General features: G+C 23.7%; 1 protein-coding gene across 13 annotated transcripts in view; it reads left to right on the plus strand.

Moving 5' to 3' along the window:
• The first annotated feature begins 289 nt into the window (after positions 1-289).
• Positions 290-20,757, plus strand: part of LOC126901960 (PDF receptor) — a 172,910-nt gene continuing 152,442 nt past the window's right edge. For 2 of the 13 annotated variants that reach the window (XM_050678936.1, XM_050678935.1), the window contains exons 1-11: positions 292-565; positions 11,475-11,600; positions 12,207-12,303; positions 13,531-13,638; positions 14,520-14,659; positions 14,748-14,786; positions 14,837-14,901; positions 16,018-16,219; positions 16,459-16,755; positions 17,105-17,196; positions 18,140-18,326. In XM_050678936.1, the coding sequence (XP_050534893.1) occupies positions 12,243-12,303; positions 13,531-13,638; positions 14,520-14,659; positions 14,748-14,786; positions 14,837-14,901; positions 16,018-16,219; positions 16,459-16,755; positions 17,105-17,196; positions 18,140-18,326 (1,191 nt within the window). In that variant the 5' untranslated portion in view covers positions 292-565; positions 11,475-11,600; positions 12,207-12,242. Of the gene's footprint in view, positions 566-11,463; positions 11,601-12,206; positions 12,304-13,530; positions 13,639-14,519; positions 14,660-14,747; positions 14,817-14,836; positions 14,902-16,017; positions 16,220-16,458; positions 16,756-17,104; positions 17,197-18,139; positions 18,327-18,384; positions 18,805-19,187; positions 19,356-20,757 lie in introns of those variants that run through there. The other 11 variants (XR_007703157.1, XM_050678931.1, XR_007703156.1 and 8 more) reach the window with 10 other exon arrangements.

The raw sequence follows: 20,757 nt of genomic DNA on the forward strand, positions 1-20,757 counted from the left end.
GGCATAACAATGAAAGAAAATGTTATTTTGCACTGTATACTGTAAGGTAAAAAAGAGGGTTATATTTATTTTGCATGTGCACTATTATTTCGTTCAAAATGTTTACAGCCAATGAACCAACTGGAAAATGGATATGCGCATTTTCTTCACAATCACGCGGGACATTCAATTGTACAAGCTATTCAANTCACGCGGGACATTCAATTGTACAAGCTATTCAATCGTGAACTTCGTGTTCTCAGGTAAGCATATTTCATTATTAATTTGATTGTATTAAACAATATTTTATTTGATTACTATTATTTTTATACCTTTTGAATAAGGCTCAAACTTTTATAATTGAAATGTAATAGTCTTATTTATAGTGCCAACTTTTTTAATTAAATTTTCGATGGCGTTGGTAAAACAAGTATTTTACTCTAATTTTAAAATTATTAAACTACTTCTTTAATTCAATGAATAAATGTTTAATATTTTGTGGCTCGTTTGCACTCATAACACTTACCAGTTTTAAAATGTCAGAGAAATGACAATATTAACAAGGCAATGATATTCTGACAATTTGGTAAGTAAATGAATTAAATTACTTGTTATATTATTAAAACTAAATGTTAATAAATTGACATTGATTTATTTAAAAAATTGTTTATTACTAAACAATGTTTTAATAATATTTTAGAATTAATTTTAGACACATTTTAAACATATAATTGCTATCGAACTTTTATACTCAGAAATATATATATAGTTTTTGAAATTTCTACTGAAAATATAGCAGAATATCTCCAGGGAAATCAATTCTTTTGTGTATCTAAGAATAATTTAATATGAACATAATTTTGTTTTATAATATGCTACAAGATATGTTGAAGTTTATTGATACATGTTTTTTTTTAAATTTTAATTATAACTTAATTATTGTTATATGTAAACATTTTTAGATATTTGATCATTTTATGGTAAAACATAACTACAAATTAATAAATAATTAATACATAAATAATATGATAATAATTAAAAAGAATTAAAAAAAAACATTACAATATATGAATTATTTTTTTATAAAATTACTGTAGACATTTCTTCATATTCTTTATATTTTTTTTTGTTTTTTACATGCACACGAAGACACTCAAGTTGATAATTATGAAATTGGTTTATATATTTATTTTTTTTATTGAATCATTAATAAAAAGTTTTTTGACTATTACAAATTCATAATCAAAAGTCGCTTTTTCTGTTATATCCAATAGTTTATACTTGAACTATGTTATAAACTGTAACTCTGATATTTGCAGGTACTCCAGAGAAGTACAACCCCAATAATGTTAATATTGAATTTACATAATATACAAGTACAAAGAGATAACATATTGCATAATGATTGAACACTTAAAAAGTTTTCAACTTTAATTTGGATCAGAAAATCTAATAATTTGCCTAATAAATAAATATTTCATCNAGAAAACCTAATAATTTGCCTAATAAATAAATATTTCATCATAGTTACCCTATGCGCATTAAGATAACGTCGAAATCGATGTAATGTCTGATTTTATTCTCAGAGTGACAGCACATTTTTACAGTTATGTGATTTCGAGTAATTTTAAAAACAAATATATCACAATGAGAAAGTTATGAGTTTCGTGTTTAAAAGTGTATGTGAATAAATTAAATGGAGTTACAAAATATTACGACAAGATATTAGATAAGATTTTATTTGTTTTCTGGTGCGATTTCAAAATAACAATGCATTTTAAGTAAATTCACAAAGAAGTATTAGACATCTAATGAACATCGCATAGTGTTAACATTGTGATGTATACGAAAAAGCATATTTAAAGTTTTGTATGCACTAATTTCATTAAATTGAGCATTAAACGTCTCAGGGTTATCTCAACATTATTCTGAGAATTTCACATGTATCGGAGTTATGTTTATATGATAATTTGACGACGTGTTTATGCACACAGGGCAGGATTTCATTATAATAGTGAAAATCGTTGATGCATTAAATATAATTATTTACAATGGGTAAATAAATCGTTTAAAGATTGTTGGTCAGAGAGAATTGTGTTAAAAGATACACGTATATCGTCCATTTTAATTAGATTATTGGCAACAATAGCAAATATTTACCGGTCGGTTTCTAACCTTAAAAGTTTTCTAAGAAAAACACCTACAAAACAGGTATAAATTATGCAAAAACTTATTGTAAAATATATTAATTCTAAAAATAATAATCATACTATGTTTTTTACTTCTAATTATTAATAACAAAGAACAATTCCATATTTTAACAAATTTATAAAATGTAATAATATTAATGTTTAAAATACAACTTTCTATCAAAAGAACAATTTTTCTTTAATATACTGACTTTTTCTAAATGGAGCAAAAATAATTAACAACATAGTGTGAAATTTATTTTTAATTGTAATGCATCGGTCGATTTTTTATATTTGATTAATTCTAAACCTGGATTGAACAGAATTTATCATATAATGCTATATTGCGAATTTTTAATAAAACGTTACAACATTAATTATTTAAAACTATATTGTTAACTTTTAAAAATGCCAGTTAATGTCTTCAATTGCTTTATGTATAATTTGAAAACAATTCCTGGATCTTGTTTATCTCGTTGATAATGTTATAATATATTCTATTTGTGTAATAAAGCAGAGCATGGTATGAATTAGTAGTTAATAATTATTAATATGTTGTGCAAACTATCTTAATATTACAGTATATTACTAAGACAAATTTCATTAAATTTAGGGAATATTCAACGTATTATCGATGCAGTTTATAAGCAATAAATATTTCTTTATCGACTCAACAAACAAAAATTTATGTTAACTATTTATGCAACTAAAAAAATTACTTCCGTTGGTTTTGAAAAAAATACTCATATTCAACGTACATTAATTAGATTAAATATTTGTAATAAACCTTTTTTTTTATTATTTCAGATTTTTTAAATTTGTTGGTTCTAGTAAAATTATTATTTAATAACACCATTTCATTTAAAAAAAGCAATTTAAAAAGAAGTGAAATTAAATTAGCTTACATCAAAAGTAGTATGTCTGTTTTACAAACCTATTAAATATGATAGGTCATGTGTATGTTATGTATATTATGATGGTTCTTTAACATGTCCGTTTTATCAACCAGAATTCATAATTTCATTAATGGAGTAATTAATAATTTATATATGATATGATACTGTGTGGCTGTGTTATACAGAACGCCTGCCCGAGTCTCTCTTTATCAACCAACTTTCTATGTGATCAGTAATGGTTAAGTGCTTGTCACTTGTTTACGACTCGAGGATATACAGTTCACCAAATATCGTTTGGCCTTCAACAGTTTTACAAGAGGTAGTATTTTCCTGACCATCTCAGCAATACATGGAGGTCTTTTATTCTCGTCTATGTGATTCGCAGATGAATGAAATACAGTTTTTATTTTATTAAAGACGTGTACATAAATTCTCTTAAAACTGTTGTGTCATTAATAAACGGACTTATGTCCTCTTACATCACTCAAAAATTATGTCGGCTACATTATTGGATACGATCGCCCCTACCTCATTTTGTCTCGACTAGTCCGTCGCATACAGTTTTTATTGTTTACCTCTGTCAATTACGCAAAATCTGCTATTTTAATTTATCTAAAATAAAATGATTATTAAATGTCATTTAAGTCAAATTTTTTAATTTATCATTGAATAATAAGATTCATTATTCCAAAAAAAGACTTTTCTTAAACATTTCAACACTCTTTAAAATAATACGAATTATAAAATTACATAACATAAGTTCATTAGACATTTTTAACGCATTTGACGTATGGGAAATATTTGAACATTAATTTTATAAAAATCTTTTACTAATATACCAAATTGGGACTTTTATGAGGAAATTTCACTACTTGTATATAAAACTAACATGTAAAATATACAAGGTAACTCGTCTAGTTATCAAACAAATAATGATTTATTTAATTTCAAAATTGTATAACAGATTTATTATTACGAATTAACTTTTAATATGTAGAAGTTGATAATTTCATTTACTTTTAAATTTTAATACTTTTAGTGACCTGCTAGATTATATTTAAGTTCATAACTGAAAAGGCTTTATAGTTGAACAGTATTTTGAATGCTCAAAGTATACTTAAATGTCAACACAAGAGTTTTAAAATTTACCATTAAACTCATGCATCACAAATAAACAAAATTACTCCTTTTGGATGCTTCAAACTTCCAGTTATATGGATATTATACACTTATATTCAGTAATTGGAAACCAATTTGTCTATTGCTGTATGTGAATTTCCATACATTGTATTTACGGTTACGACTTCAATTATGATAAATATCGGCTATTTTTTAAATTTTCTGAAAAGTTAAATACAGTTTGCATAAAAAACTAAGGTGTAACTAATTCCCGTAGGAATTTTAATTTTTAAATGCAATGCGACACGCAATATTCAATTTCATTAAAAAAATTTATTAACCTATAAAACATCCAATTTAAAATTGTTATTCGTAAAATTGTTGACACTTTTGTGTATGATATTTATTTTGTTTTAAAATCCAAACTGTTTTACAAATTAAAAATGTTTAATTGCAATTTTTATGTGATATTTAAAAAAAAAATGTTTAAGGTTGATAGTTTTTTTGAAACAAACAAGTAATATTTGTAATACTATGGACAAAGATGTTTCGAGTACCTAGTAATTACTCGAAATACTTGGATTGTGTGTTAATTGTTTCTCAACTTTTACCCAATACTAGAATTAGTTTTACTTAGTATTCAGTTTGTATATACATTTTCTACCAGGAACATCCATAATCAAAAGTGTTTATTATTTAATTTAGGTGATACAAAGTGAGTTATTAAAAAATGAACTAAAGTGTAATTGAAGTTATATTATTTTATACATATTAAGGCTATTGTAGACAATGATTAAAATTTTATGTACAAGAGTAAAAAGTTAGGTTATGGTAGTTTTTAATTAATTAATAAACAATATGACCATTTTTAAACAATAATTTAATTAATATCAAATTAGTCTTTATTCTAAGCTTAATGTTAGTATACAAATTTACAATAATAATATTTGTTTATTTATCGAAATTGCTATAAATAACAGTAACCCAATTACATAATATCACAAAAGTCTACCTTCATTTTATGTGTAGCTTATTACTATAACACTTTTATGGCGATCTTCATTGCTTACAGTAACAGTTAGTTATACAATTTTTCATTTTAAAAAGAAACACTAACATAACAATTTTTCCTCTTTTGAATACTCTATATGTAAAAGTTCATTTACACATTTTTACCTTCGGGTAAATTTTGTTTGGATAAAGGAATATAATAGTATAAAAAAAAAAAAAAGATATTATGAAAAACCCAGACAAATAGTATAAAATATTTCTCACTCCATCTTAAAGTGAAATAGCTAATTTGAACTTAATTTTCAATAATATTAGAGGATTTATTTCAACAATTAAAATTTCATTGTACAAAATTCTAATATGCTATTCAATAACACACGGTGATATTGATGTTAATCGCATGTCAAACAAATAATATTATTTTAATTAGTACAATTTGTTGTTAATCCAATAGATTTTACTTGGAAAGATTTTTTTAGTATGTAATTTAATATTCAAGTATATTTTAAGTATATTTGATACTTAAACTTACTCTTATAAATTGTATAATTAGTCAGTTAAAGAAAATGCTTGTTTTATCATGTAAAATTATAAGTATAGTTAGTCTACAAATTATAACATGATGATAGACCTTATTAACTACAGAAATTACAGTTTTTGCATGAAAACTGTATCGAGTTTAAATTAAGTGATAATCTTTTATTTTCCCCTAGACTGACCCAACTAAGTCTTAAACTAATAACAAAGAATTCTTGATTAATCAATATAATATAGATCAAATAAATATTTACGGTCAAAAGGACTACGTTATTTATAATATAATAAAAGAGAAACTGGAATGGCTATGTAATATAGATATATATTGTGTCAACAATTTACAAAAATAAAAAATACATTACATTCATAATATTTCAACTTTAACTATTAAGTAATATGATTGACATCTATAAATATTGAGCAAATGATAAAAATTCTTTAACAATTTTTTTAATTTAGTTTGATTGACCAGATATTTAGGAGGTTAATAATTAACAGTAGTTGAAGTTATTAAACATAATATAAAAATACAAAAAAAATGTTTAGAATACATATTTAAAAAAAAAAATCAATATACTATATCAAATACAAAAAAAATTGTTAAAATTGTTATTTTATTTGAATACTTTCATTTGAATATTTTACATGACTGATTTGGGAATAGAATTCATGATTTTCTTTTGTATGTTTGCTTTGTATCCCCCCAAACAAGTATAGATTATTTGAGAAAGCTCCCAAAACCCACATATAAACTACGCTCGTGGTTCGTTCTTTATACCATAAGGTACCTTCTTTTAGAAGATAAAATCAGTAATAATAACAATAAACATATATTTTGCAATCGTATATTTTCAAAAATAGTAGTATAGTATTTTTTCTTAGTCATGACAATGCGCTTAATCTCTCACAATTCATCTCAAATTTGTATTGTTATTTTAGAATATAATATTATTACTATATTACACTTTTGGTATTTTCCCTCTCTCTTCAACAGAAAGTTTGATCATTAGAATAAATAGTTGATATTATAACCGTCTACTTAATTCTCACAAAAGACGTGCCGAAATATGGAGCGTACTTAGTTTTTAAAGAACCGCTAACTCATCATTATCCACAAAAAATATGGCGAGTAAACGAAGATGCTAAAAAATCAACAAGAATATAAATCCGTTAAAGGACTCTTGAACAAAAGTCCATTGAAGAAAGAGAGTCAGGTGCTTAACTCTGACCCTCGAGCTCTGTGTCATTGAATTTGGTTTCAGTAACATTATTAAATTATAAAATAGGTCATTGGGTTCTATGGGAACTTGCAAAATATGGTAATATTTCTTTTATCAATTTCGCGATTTTATCATAAATTTGTAATGAACTTTTTCAAAGTTACTCGAAAATTTATTGTTCAAACACATAAACTTCTAATAATATGAACTTTGTATTAAACGCTTATACTAATTGAAGATTATTTAGTTTATATGTGTTATCATATCCATTGTGTCATGTAATATCATTAATTATTTAAATACACCATTATCATTGTTAATGGCTTAATTGGTAGCAAACATTAAGCTAATGTTTTAAAGATAATTAATTTTTGGTTAATAAAATACTATGATATTACCTGTTAGACTCTCATATTAATTGTCATTTATTTAGACAAATAATGAATACTAGTAAAAAATATTCATACAATATTAGTACTCGAAAAACAATTCAATTTCAAAGAGAATAGAATAAGTTTTGATCAAAAAAACATATACTATGTTACGTTTAATATTATTTTTCAATTAACTTATGAAAAATCACTACAAATTGTATAATGTTATATTTTCAAAAATATTATATTTGTTGAAGTGTAAAAAGAAGATTTTATTTGTTAAGAAGAGCTTTATTAATATATTTTTTATCACTATTAAGATAATTATTAAAATCAATATAAAACTTTTTCATAAACATAAATAATCAATAACATACTTGTATATTGTGTGAATGTTTGAAAATAAGACGCTCATTTCATCAAAAACTACTGAATATTTTCAAATTTTTTTAAGAGAAATAATTTGATTCAAGAAACTGTACATTATTATGTAATGAAATAATTATTTTTATCTTTTCATGGATAAAAGATCTAAACTTAATTTTTCTTAAACGGAAATCACAATTTTTAGTTTGATGATATGATGAAAAAAATCTTATCAAATAAAAATTATAATAAAAATGAAATTTTTTTCTTCTATTATATCATTAAACTAAAAATGGGGGTTTTCATTAAAGAAAATTAAAGTTTTTATCCCTGAAGAGATAAAAAAATAACGATATAACTACATATTATTATAGTGTTTCTTGTATCAAACAATTTTTTCTTTTAAAAAAATTAAAAATTTTTAATAGTTTCCGAGAAGTTGAGTGTTTTTTCATAATTCAATCATTTTTTATACAGATTAGACTGACTTTTGTGATCGTTAATAATTATTTACTCAATTATGAAACATGACATCTTCTATTTTATCGTAAAACTTCAATTATGTTTAACCAATTGTAACAATATTGGCTTGTATCATATTTTTTTTAGTTAATTGAAAACAAATTAATTGTGAAACGAAGTGATAGCGCAGAATCCGCTTATTTAATGGTCCCTAAATGTAAAATAAGTGATATACAGAATAATTACCAAGAGAAAAGTATCTAATCTTAATTGTTCTTTTAGTTTATTATAGAACATAATTCTTAATTATAGTATTTAAACTTAATGGGAACTGGATTATTTTATGTTTGAGATCCCATCAAAATGTCTCCGACTTATCGTTTAATTTATATTTCTTATAAAACTAATATTATTCATTACATTAAACAATTTTTATCCGTCTTGTGATGTGTTATATTTAAATAAAACTGTAATTAATAAAACTTTTCTATATAAATAATATGTCAAGCATACATATATGTAGGTATGCAGTGGCGGCTCGTGGTTTGAATAGGGACGATCGCACTCCCTACTAAAATTAATTAAAAGAAAAAAATTAATTGTACATTCTTAATTGTACATTTTTATTAAAAATGCAAATTTTTAGTAGTTATAATACATTTGTTGTGTACGAACATTAAAGTTGTTCCCTCAGAATATGCAGATACGCATACACACACGAGCAGTGTTTGGCCGACCAGCAGCGTCGTCCATACGGTAAAATATTAGTATATTACTATTAAGGGTAATTTATTTTTAGAATTAACTGCTTGTCGTTATCGGTTGCTATTATAGTATAGTCGCTATTATAATTATTGTTATTATTTTCCTTTCTATTTTCTACTACGACCTTTAAAATAATAATAAGTGTATTGTGTTTTGTTTTATTATATTAATTTGACAATTTTTTAAATCTATGACTAGAGGTAATATATTTAATGTCGCATCACCACTATCAGCACCCACGAGCTGCCACTGTATGTATGTATATACATTTCATAACAATTTAATATCGAAAATTAGACGTGGGAATAAAATTAAGAATAAGGTTCAATTCATTGAACTTCTTTAATTATGTTTATAATAGAAATACTTGGATTGTTTTGTAATATGTCAACATAATACTTGGAAAGATTAAAAACAAACTGTTATTTTGTATGAATACAATCAGTCTTAATTTTGTTGCATTAAGTTATATTGATATATATATATATATACAGGGTGATTTTTTTATCATAACCCACTCAATTACTTGCAGAATAATAATAATTTAAACATTTTTTTTTTTATTATCTTTAGTTACACATTATTCTTGAATTTTTAACTATGTAATACTTTTTAAGTTCATCCCTTATGCCTTGGAGGGGGGTCAACTTTGTTTTTTTAAATGGTAACACATATTTTTAATTTAATAAAATGTTTGAGTTTTTAATTTAATAGTAAATGGCATTTGAATTTTTAATATAACTTTATTAGCTTATTAGATATAAACATTTAAAGTTTCAACATTTTGAGTTAATATACATGTATAATACACATGTGATTGTAAATACAGGTAGCTAATTGGATTTTTATGACGTTGCTGTCTCAGTCACGGATTGTTTATTATCAATTATGAATATCAATAGATATACTTTCTGTATTGTCAGTTAGTGTATTTATAAACTCATAACAATGTGCCTTACTACAATTGATAATAACAATGCTGTGTACCTGCTAATATCGATGTTATAAAAAACCAATTAGCTACCTATATTTGTAATCCCTTGTGTATTATACCTGTATATTAATTCAAAAATTTGAAACTTTAAATGATTATATCTAATAAACGAATTAAGTTATATTAAAAATTCAAATGCCATTTACTATTAAATTAAAAACTCAAACATTTTATTAAATTAAAAATATGTGTTACCATTTAAAAAAACAAAGTTAACCCCCCTCCAAGGCATAAGGGATGAACTTAAAAAGTATTATATAGTTAAAAATTCAAGAATAATGTGTAACTAAAGATAATGAAAAAAAAAAATGTTTAAATTATTATTATTCTGCAAGTAATTGAGTGGGTTATGATAAAAAAATCACCCTGTATAAAAATAGTTTATCAATCCAGGGGAATACATCAATAATTTGACAGTACTGCAAGACTCTCAAAAATAATTTTATTATTATTCTACGATAGTTTTCCTATTTCAGATAACTAATAAAAAATGTTACCCTTTTTGTTTGTTACTATCAAATTAACTTAATAACAATAGTATAAATCGGGAAAATATATTATTTAGAAAGGAAGTCCAGACCACATAGATCTTCCGAGTACGGAACTGTACATAAGCGAAATAATAATCGTACCAAGCGCATGACTATTGACATTCATCTGTAATTTTAATTATTGATATGGTTGTTTTTTATATCCAATTAAGATACTCACTATTTGCATAACATTTTCTTGTACTAGAAATAACAATAGATTTAAAATATGATTATTTTTCATTAGCACAGAACATACATTAAAAATCTTAATTGTGTAAATGACAAAACATACTTTTGCTAGATAATCTTAATTTTAGTGTAATCGCCCGCATGCTTTTCTCGGTAGTTTTGTGCATTACGGTTTCGTTCAACTGTTCGTAAACTAAGTATGGCCATGCTTATCTTATAATTTGTGAAACTTTCTGAATTTCTTAATTACAGAAAAACTAACAAAAATGATTAAAATTATGACATCAATCCGGTGAATTTTCTTTTTGATTCTACAGAAAATTTGATCTGATCATTTATAATAATTATGGACTTGGTGTTACACTTTTTTCTTCGCCGATATTCTGATTTAAAAATATTTCCATTGAGTTTTTTCTCAGTTTAAAACTTCCTCTTTTTTAGATTAAACTTATTTTAGATTTATAATCATTTTTTTAATAACCATTTATGTTATCATTAATAGTTAATATACATTTTAAAAATGTTTACTGCACAGTTACATATGTTGCAATGTTACGCAAAGCTATTTTTAGTAACTATCTTACTATTACATAACTCTGCGTTATAATGTACACTCTGTCATTTTACATTTCTAGGATTTGCTGTCTTTTACATTATTCAAATGCATTACCCATACAAAATTCCTTTTATCCATTTTCTGAGTAAATGTACTGAAGTGTATATATTACCTTCGTTTCTCAATATAAATAATCTGGAACTTGATCTTATGTAATTTTCATTGTTATGCAACAGTATTGTAATAATAATTATTTATTTTTTATTATATAAGTTTTTTTTCAGGAATTAAAAAATGCATTATTACTTGTTTAACTTCAATAATAATTTCACAACGGTCAACTTCCAAGAAATAAATAAAGCAATAGCAAGTTCATCGTTCATTAATTGTTAAAACTTTAAATACTTAAGGTAAAATCATTATAATTTACATTCAGTATAAGAGTTTAACTTTTTTTTTAGTATATTGGCTATTTTTTTAGTATATTGGTATACATAGTCGATTCAATAAAATTTTATAAATTAAAAAACTTCATTTTAATGATGATTTTTGTTTCTATGTGCCAACATGAAAATTTCAGGTTTACCATATAGTACTAGAATACCAAAACTTCACTATTTAAATACATTAGTAAACATTAAATTTATTTTTATTTTAACAATTATTCTTCAAATTAAAAAAAAGGTTATTTTAACATTAGATTGATCATTAGATAGAATGATCATCCAACTGAGAGCTAGGTTGGATTAGCGTCATTTACCACAATTTTTCTTTGTTTTTTATTGCGATTATGGTGTACCATTTTTAAATTGGATTCTTGATAAGATTACTAAAACACTAACAAAAATACATTTTTGATGTAACCATCAAAATGATATTTTTTAAACATTGTTATAATTATTATTTTTTTTCAATATTTTATTGTATTCATTTAAGAGTAATGTCAATATATTTAATATAATTTAAAAATTAAAAAAAATTATAAATAATTAAATATTGAAAATAAATGTTTACAGGTTTTATTTTATCATTTTTTTTTGTATGAAATCATTATGACAATTGGTATGTTATCCTGTAATTCTACATCGCCTTACTACTCTATATCTTCTAGTGGTAAGAATATTTTAACAATATATTTTCCTTGTACTTTATTACTATAATATCACTTTAATTTAACATACTTGTGAAAATATTACTAATTTTCTATAAAACGTAGTTAAAAGAGTGAAAAAAATTATTCATTCAGATCATACATATCGTCGTTTATATTGTAACAATATGTTAAAATGATATTTTTGTTTATATACCATAACATAAAATTTTGATTACAGTTAACTAACAAAAATTAAATAAATTAACATGGTTCATTAAAATTTACATCCATGCATCATGAAAGAGTCCATATAGTCTTAGCTTATTAATTAATTATTAGAGAAAAGAGAAGAATGCAAAAAAATGTGTTGTCCCTTTTTTTTCAACATAATCTCTCACATCTTTTTATTACTTCATCTATGATACCACTTCATCATTTTACTCATCACAAAACAATTTAAAAGGTATCATCCGATACTGTGTACGCATTATGTGTTTACAATATTTAGGTTATTTTATATAAATGTACCATTACAGCGTATCTCAGATTTTCTAGATTATCATGATTATCAAACAAATAAATTTTAACTATAAGTCTCACAAAAAATATGTAGAAAAACTTCTTTTATCATTATTGATAAAAAATTCATTTTGTCAAATTTTGAGATACGTAGTATTGTTTAATCATTAATATACTTCTATATACTGTTCGATTAAAATGTTTAAAGGTAAAGTGTATAAAAGTTGGTTATAAAAATTTGTGTGTATATATATATATATATATATTGAATGTAATTACATTACAAATGAAATCTAGTCTCAGCAATACTAATACTTGTATAGTTCCTCCTTTTTATCTAAAAAAAACGATACAATTTAAATCTTCATAATCCACGTCTATAGAATGTATACTACATATACAATGCATATATTCTATTAAAGTTTACAATATATTGACATTGACTGTAAATACATATTTATTGTACACGATATTTCAAAAGTCATTTGTCAATTGAAGAATAATGTATGTACCTTACTTTATCTGTGTAAAATCAATCAACAGAATTAAAAAAACAAGGATAAAACAAGAATAACTTCTACTAACCTTTTCAGTCAGAATTTTCAACCCTCTCTTCAATTTTTTTTTTTGAAAATACGCCACTGGTTATTAATAATATAAATAATAGTATTAAATATATAATATTTTTTTCATCAAAATACTATTATAGTAATATTTTATTTTATTAGAACAGTATTGTGATTGGTCTTTCGATGAAAAGATATGTTGGCCTTTAGCTAAAGCAGATACAGTAGTATCATTACCCTGTCCCAAAGAACAAGGATTTGACATAATGAGTAAGTAGTTTAATTTGCTTAGTACAACTCGAATAGTTTTATACAGTTTAAGTTTATAGTGATTATGTATACATTTAATGTGGGCACTTCAACTTTATAACTCTTGTTGAGCACGTTTTTTATTACGGTTAATTATATAAAATAAAACAAAAACAAACCATTATAGAACAAATTTATACAGGAAAACCCTTTTAATAATATAGATACTTTTACAAAAGGCAGTTATTTACATGTTATTAACATGTAATATTAGCCTGTTTTTATATTCATTTATGGAGATTAAAATTTAATAAGTTTTTAGAATAATTCAATTAAAATTAAATTATTCAAATTCACATGATAGTAATTTCATCCATTATTGAAGCAATATTCAACAAATATTATATCGGCAAATAATGTGATGTGATGGTAAGTCCACTATAATTACTTTCTCATTATAAAGTCAGCAAATATTTAAGAATATGAAAGAGAGTTATGTCATAAATAAACACATTTAAATACCACGAAATAGAAATATGTAATGTTGTATTTTTCCATTTGTATTAAATGCAACAATAATAATAAATAATTATATTTGCTCTATTTCAAATAATAATAATTATAAATCTACTCTATGATTAAATAAAGGTTTTTTCTTAATAATAAGTGTTTAATCACTAATGAGTCCTTCAAAGACTCTACATATCGAACAATTATAAAAATGTATATTATATTGAAGATTGCACAAAAAGTGACTAAAGAAACTATTATAATGTAACTGTTAAACTGTAAAAATTTAAATTATATATCATTTTAACTGATGAAACCGGTACTTTTGGTGAAAGTATAAACAAAATGATTGTTGATCACTTACATTATTGTGTCTCTTTTTTTTTTTTTAGAAAACGTTTATAAGTATTGCACAAAAGACGGTGTATGGGAAAACTTTACAAATTTATTTGGCTTGACCGATTATAGAAGCTGTTATACACCAGAGTTAACTAAATTATTAGAAAAACTTGGCTCTTATGATGATACAAAGGTTTGAAAATACTCAAAACCTTTATTATGAATTAAATTAATTTTTGATAGCTTTTTTCGTGTAACACATTATGATAATGCCATTACAGAAGAAGATCAACATAGCCACCACAACGGGGATTATTGAAATTGTAGGATGTATTATATCTATAGTTTCCCTAATCATTTCACTTTGCANATTGTAGGATGTATTATATCTATAGTTTCTCTAATCATTTCACTTTGCATATTTATTAGACATAAGTAAGTGAAAAATGATTTATGTTCATATTACTTTTTACCACGTTTACGTTAATATACCTACATGTTTAATTAATAATATTTTAATCATCAAAGTAAATTGAAAATGCTGAAAAAGGAATATTTTTTAACAAAACATAAATCAAAAAATTTTTATGTGCGAGTTAATTTTATGACAGTAACATAAGAAAATAAAACTTAAAAGGATATAAAATTTGAGAATTAAACCATTCGTTAGGGCTGAAAAATATACTAATAGACTGAAGTTATTTATTTTGAAAAATTAAGTCTCTGTGAAATTATAAAATAACATCCACGGAGAAAATGTTTTGTTCTAATATACAAAATATTGACTAAAATAAATTATTATTTAAATTTATTATATTTTACAGTAAAGTAAAATATAATAAAAAAATTAAGAAGATTATTCTTGTCGTTTGAGAATATTCTCAAAAAAGATTACTACGATAATTTTACATCACTAACTGATGTTAAAGAATAACATTGTTCTTTCTTTTACTTATACAACGACGACAAAACATTTTTTTATTTACATCAATACTAATAAAAGCAACTGTCAATTTTTTTTTTTTATATACAGTAATCGATTGCTGTACAAACGGTTGGATACTCATTAACTTTTATGATCATTTGCTGTCTCTCGCATTCAAACAATTTATAATAAATTTCCGAAAACTACTCATAAGAAATATGCTTTTACTAAAAAATTCTTTTAATTTAAAAATACCGACTGAACCATAAAAAGAATGCATTACATAATTCGACAAAACAATTTATGCTCATCAATGACAGCTGAATATGATACTTACCTTTCACGAAAGTTAAAGTAATTGACATACCACCCATGATAAGATTTAGTGGAAATAACTGTTATTGCATTTACTATTAGTAAAAGAATTTCAGAAACATCATTAACTATAAATATCATGTTACCTTATCCACGTGGATAAGATACGAATGTAAAATACGGACGCGTGTTTCTCTTTTCTAAGATTTTAAATCATTCATACACTGTCGGTCTCTTTTAACCAAATAAATCTTAACTAAACATAAACCTTCACCCAAACGTGATAAAGTTATAATTTTAAATCATTTCAGAGGCCTTCTAGAGCAAAGGTTCAAAATTCACATGAATTTATTTGTTGCTTTATCATTGCAAATGATCATCAAACTTATCTTGAACATAGATAAACTAGATTTGTTTAAAATAAAAAAAGATATTTCATGCTATGTGGACTGCAATAATAAGACACATGTGGTAGAAAATCAAGAAAATTGGGTGCTTGGCATCATTTACACTGTAAATCATAGTTTTTTTAATAGTTAGCCATGTTAAGTAAAATACCACATATGAGCATTTTTTACGAAATTTTATTCTTATAACCAAATTATTCAAACTTAGATTACTAATAATTATAATGATTAATAACTATTTGTTATGATAAAAATCAAAACAAAATTTCGTTATTAGTGCTCTTACGTAGTATTACACTTTATCAATCAAATTGCAATTAAATAGTATTCATTTATATGTTATAGCCAATTGTATGCGAAGGTGCGCAAGTTATACTTGAATGGTCAAAAACAGCAAGTTTCATGTGGATGTATAATGAAGGGGTGTACTTGTATAGAATCATTAAATCCAGAGTGCTTAGAATAAACTCCATCAATTCACGCATGTATTTAGTTGGTTGGGGTGTGCCAGCTTTGATGACTTTAATGTGGTTATTGGTTACATTAATTTACTACGATAAATCTTCAAGCGTATGCTGGTGGGGTTATAGTCTTTTACCTTTTTTCTGGATACTTGAAGGACCAAGAATTGTGATTTTAGTTGTAAGTATTGAAATTTCACATGAAAAACACATATTATTATAATCAAAATTGAAGAGTTCCTCATAAATGTCTTATATAGCAAAAAAAATAATGATTCATTAACTTATTACAAGAAAAAATCATCTACTTACATACTTATCAAATCTTTAAAAATTAAATTACAAACACCAACGTGTTATTATTAAAAATTTTGTTAACGAATCTTTTAAATTAGAAAATAAGATGCTACCTTATTTTTATAGCACACCATGTAATTAATTATCACAATTACCACAAGTCACGTATATAAAAATGTGATATATAAATGCCTTTGCATTATATCAAAAAATGTATTAAATTTGTTTTATAGGTCAACTTCATAATACTAATGGTTGTGCTAAGGGAACTTCTAAAAAAAATTAAATCAAAAATGACACCATCAAATGAACTAGAAATAATAAGGTAATGATTTTGTAATAACAAATTAATGATAATGTTATAAATTTTATAGTATTTATATCTGAAAATTGTAATAATAGACATAGTATTTTTATGTTATAAAGGAAACGGGTTTCTATTGTTCTCATTGTTTGTAACAACTGACCTATATCCTTGCTTACTGATCACGCTATATAAAGTATCAATATTTTCTTTCTAAAAAATCAATTTTATATTACTAAAATAAAATAAAATGAATATTACAGAAATGTAAATTTTTTATATAAAATTGATTATCAATCCTAAGACATATTTATCTATGATAGCATGTGTAGAATTTTTATTATTTTTTTACTTTAAATTTAATTAATTTATTGTATTACTATTAATTTTTATTCATAATGTTATAGTGTACTACCTTGAGCCAAAAGCTTTTTTATAAAAGAATAAATTTCCATAAATTGAAAAGCCATAAGTTATAGCTCTTTAAAAATCGAATAATTGATAGTTATAACTTATAAACAATAGTTGTTCTTTTTTGGACATCTGATTAACTTTTAAGGGGATAGTAAATTACTGTCTTTTCTTTAATGTTATTATAAGTAATAAGATAAATCAATTATTCAAAATATTAATTTGATATCTATTTTTTAATGATATTATTTACTATAAGTTTCATAAAAAAAATTAAAAATAGTTAAGTTTAATAAAGAAACCATAAATAAAAGTACTAATTTAGTTCCAATTTTGTGATTTCTATTAGACTTAAAAGATAAAACTTTTTTACTTTTTTATAAAAAAATGTGAATGTTCGGTAATTCAAGATAATTATAATTTCGATATGCAATAACTTATGAATACTCGTAGTTACGTTTTATAAAAATTATGTTTTAAAAAAGTAATACATATGTATAATTATATTAAATTACCATTTAAAGATCACCAATTACTTTTAAATGAATTTCAGGAAAGTATCAAAAGCAGCAGTGGCTCTTGTACCGTTATTGGGCATATCAAATTTTATATTAGTTGTAATACCAGAACCACATTCCAGCAGTCCTGAACTATTTGCATTCTGGTCCTATTCAGCTCATATACTACACTCATCTCAAGGATTAATGGTGTCTATATTATACTGTTTTATGAACAAAGAAGTAAATGGCGTATTGAACCTCTTTATTTTACTATACTAAATTGTACTTGTACTTACAGATAAAAAAATCGTTTGATAAACGGATGATGCTGCAAAAAACACGTCGACATTTTGAAATGGATATGTCATAAAATGTTGAAAAATTTATGAACAATAATGTTATAGATATTTAAGAATAATGAATAATAAAATATTGTGTTTTGACTGATAATCAATATGTAAAAACTGTAAAATTATTGATAAAGACAACCTGAAATCCTACATCGCTATGGTTTTATACTAGTGACAAAATATCAAATATTTCTGTGGTCAGTTAAAAAATTTAGTTACCAAAACACCATATGGTTATTCTCAAAAATATACATTATATATTTTTGTATTATTTTACTTACTATCACATTGATTAATTATTATTAAATATTTTACTAAAAAACTCTGAATATATTAGTTTTCTGTTAGTTATGACTTTTAATAAATATTTATTAAATTTTTTTTTATTATGCATTTTATTACTTTTATTTGTTGTAAAATAAAACTAATCATTTAAAATTAAAATAATTTTGTATTATCTGTAATATTATTTATATATTGAGATGATCGTAAATGAATTGAGTTAATTTATTTAATTAATAAATTAAATTTTTACAATCAAAGATAAATTTTATAACTAAATACTCAGTAAAATTTTCAAACATAATTGTCAATGCTTTCATCGCATAAAACTCTAAAAACTATAAATTATAACCATCACATAAATGTTTTCTATGACTATTAGATGTAAGTTTAAACATTATATTATACAATATAATATTTATATAACATATTATCAAATAAAACTTGATTTAAGTTGTTATTTTTTTAGCTTTGATATGAAGATGAAATAATATTAATATTGGATTTTTTGATCTTGGTACTAGATCTATAGCAATGTTTAATTGATCACATTAATTATAAAATCTTTGGTCGATAAAGAAATTTTTGTGGTACTCCAATACAGTTTTATCGTGGACAAAAATATCTTTGATGTTTTAATATTTATACATTTAAAAGTTCTAACTATAATTTTTTTATCTGCATTAATGCTTATATTTATGTATATATAATCATTTTAAAAGTAACCAAAAAAAATTTTAACTTCAATTTATACTTGTTTACCTATTTCATATTTTGTATTAATTAGGATCTTCAAATTTTTTTAAGTCATCGACTGAAAACATTATGAATAAATTTATAGAATTGTAGAATTATAAAATAAATTAATAATGATTGTTATATTTTTGCTTTTTTGATTTTCACTATGAACTGTATTTTCATTACCAATATATCTCTTAAATAAAGAAAAACATCCCTGAATTGTGTTGTAGAAACCAATACAATTTTTTACTATAAGACTTTTGACTCGGAGGTCTCTAGTTTTATTTCCATTTTCGAGTACTTAATATTAAAAAAATTAAATTATTTAATGAGCGTCGTGGCGTTTAGTCACGCTCCATTTTTACCATTTCACACAAATAAAAAATATTACTTCATTGCTCACCTTTTTGTCCTTCGACCAATTTATTGAAAATTGTACGATTTAATTAAAAACTTGAAATTGAAAATATTAAAATCAACTTTTTTTAATGATATATTTTTAAAACATTTACATTTGAGGAAAAATGTATTCCAATTATTGCATTGTAGTGCTTATACTGTAGGAATGGAGTGAAGTATTAAATGAATGACTACAATTTTCTTTTAAAGCAAACTAACTGTTTAATGAACGTAAACGCTACATTTAGCATAAACAATACGTGGATAAATTTTTTTCAATCATTAAATTAGTAAACGCCAGCTAATTTTGACGATTGGTCTGATGTATCCTGAAGAATTACTAAGTACAGTGTTGGTTACTTACTTATCTTCTGTATATATGTATATATATATATATATGTACTATACATAAATTATATATGTAACAAAATTGTTAAAATTCAAACTACATGCGATGCTTAATAAATAACAAAAGAAAATTGAAAACTGTAATTGACTTCAACATATGAATGTTTTTTGAATAATAACTGAAAAATTTTGTACGAATGAATTTTTTGGTGCAGTCGCCAAAGTATAACTTATAAAAGGAATCATATATGATTTAACTCAAAATTTTGAATCATGGTTATCCTTTTAACTAAATTAATTAAATAAATAAATAAATTTAATCAATATTTCTCTTTGCTTAAGTACCCTACTAATGCTATTATTTTTTATATTTTAATTCATCATAAATTGGTTTTGAAATTAATTTCAAAGACAAAAATTAAAATTTGTAATAATTTAAAAAAGTATTTAAAATACTTGATACATATGTAATATAAAACGGTAGCACAGTGGGGTCGCGGCATAGTGGAGACATTGCATAGTTGGGTCCAGATAGATTTAATCTGACAGTG

The sequence above is a fragment of the Daktulosphaira vitifoliae genome, unplaced genomic scaffold (assembly GCF_025091365.1).
Source record: "Daktulosphaira vitifoliae isolate Bord-2020 unplaced genomic scaffold, ASM2509136v1 Scaffold_3, whole genome shotgun sequence".
Classification (NCBI taxonomy): Eukaryota; Metazoa; Arthropoda; class Insecta; order Hemiptera; family Phylloxeridae; genus Daktulosphaira; species Daktulosphaira vitifoliae.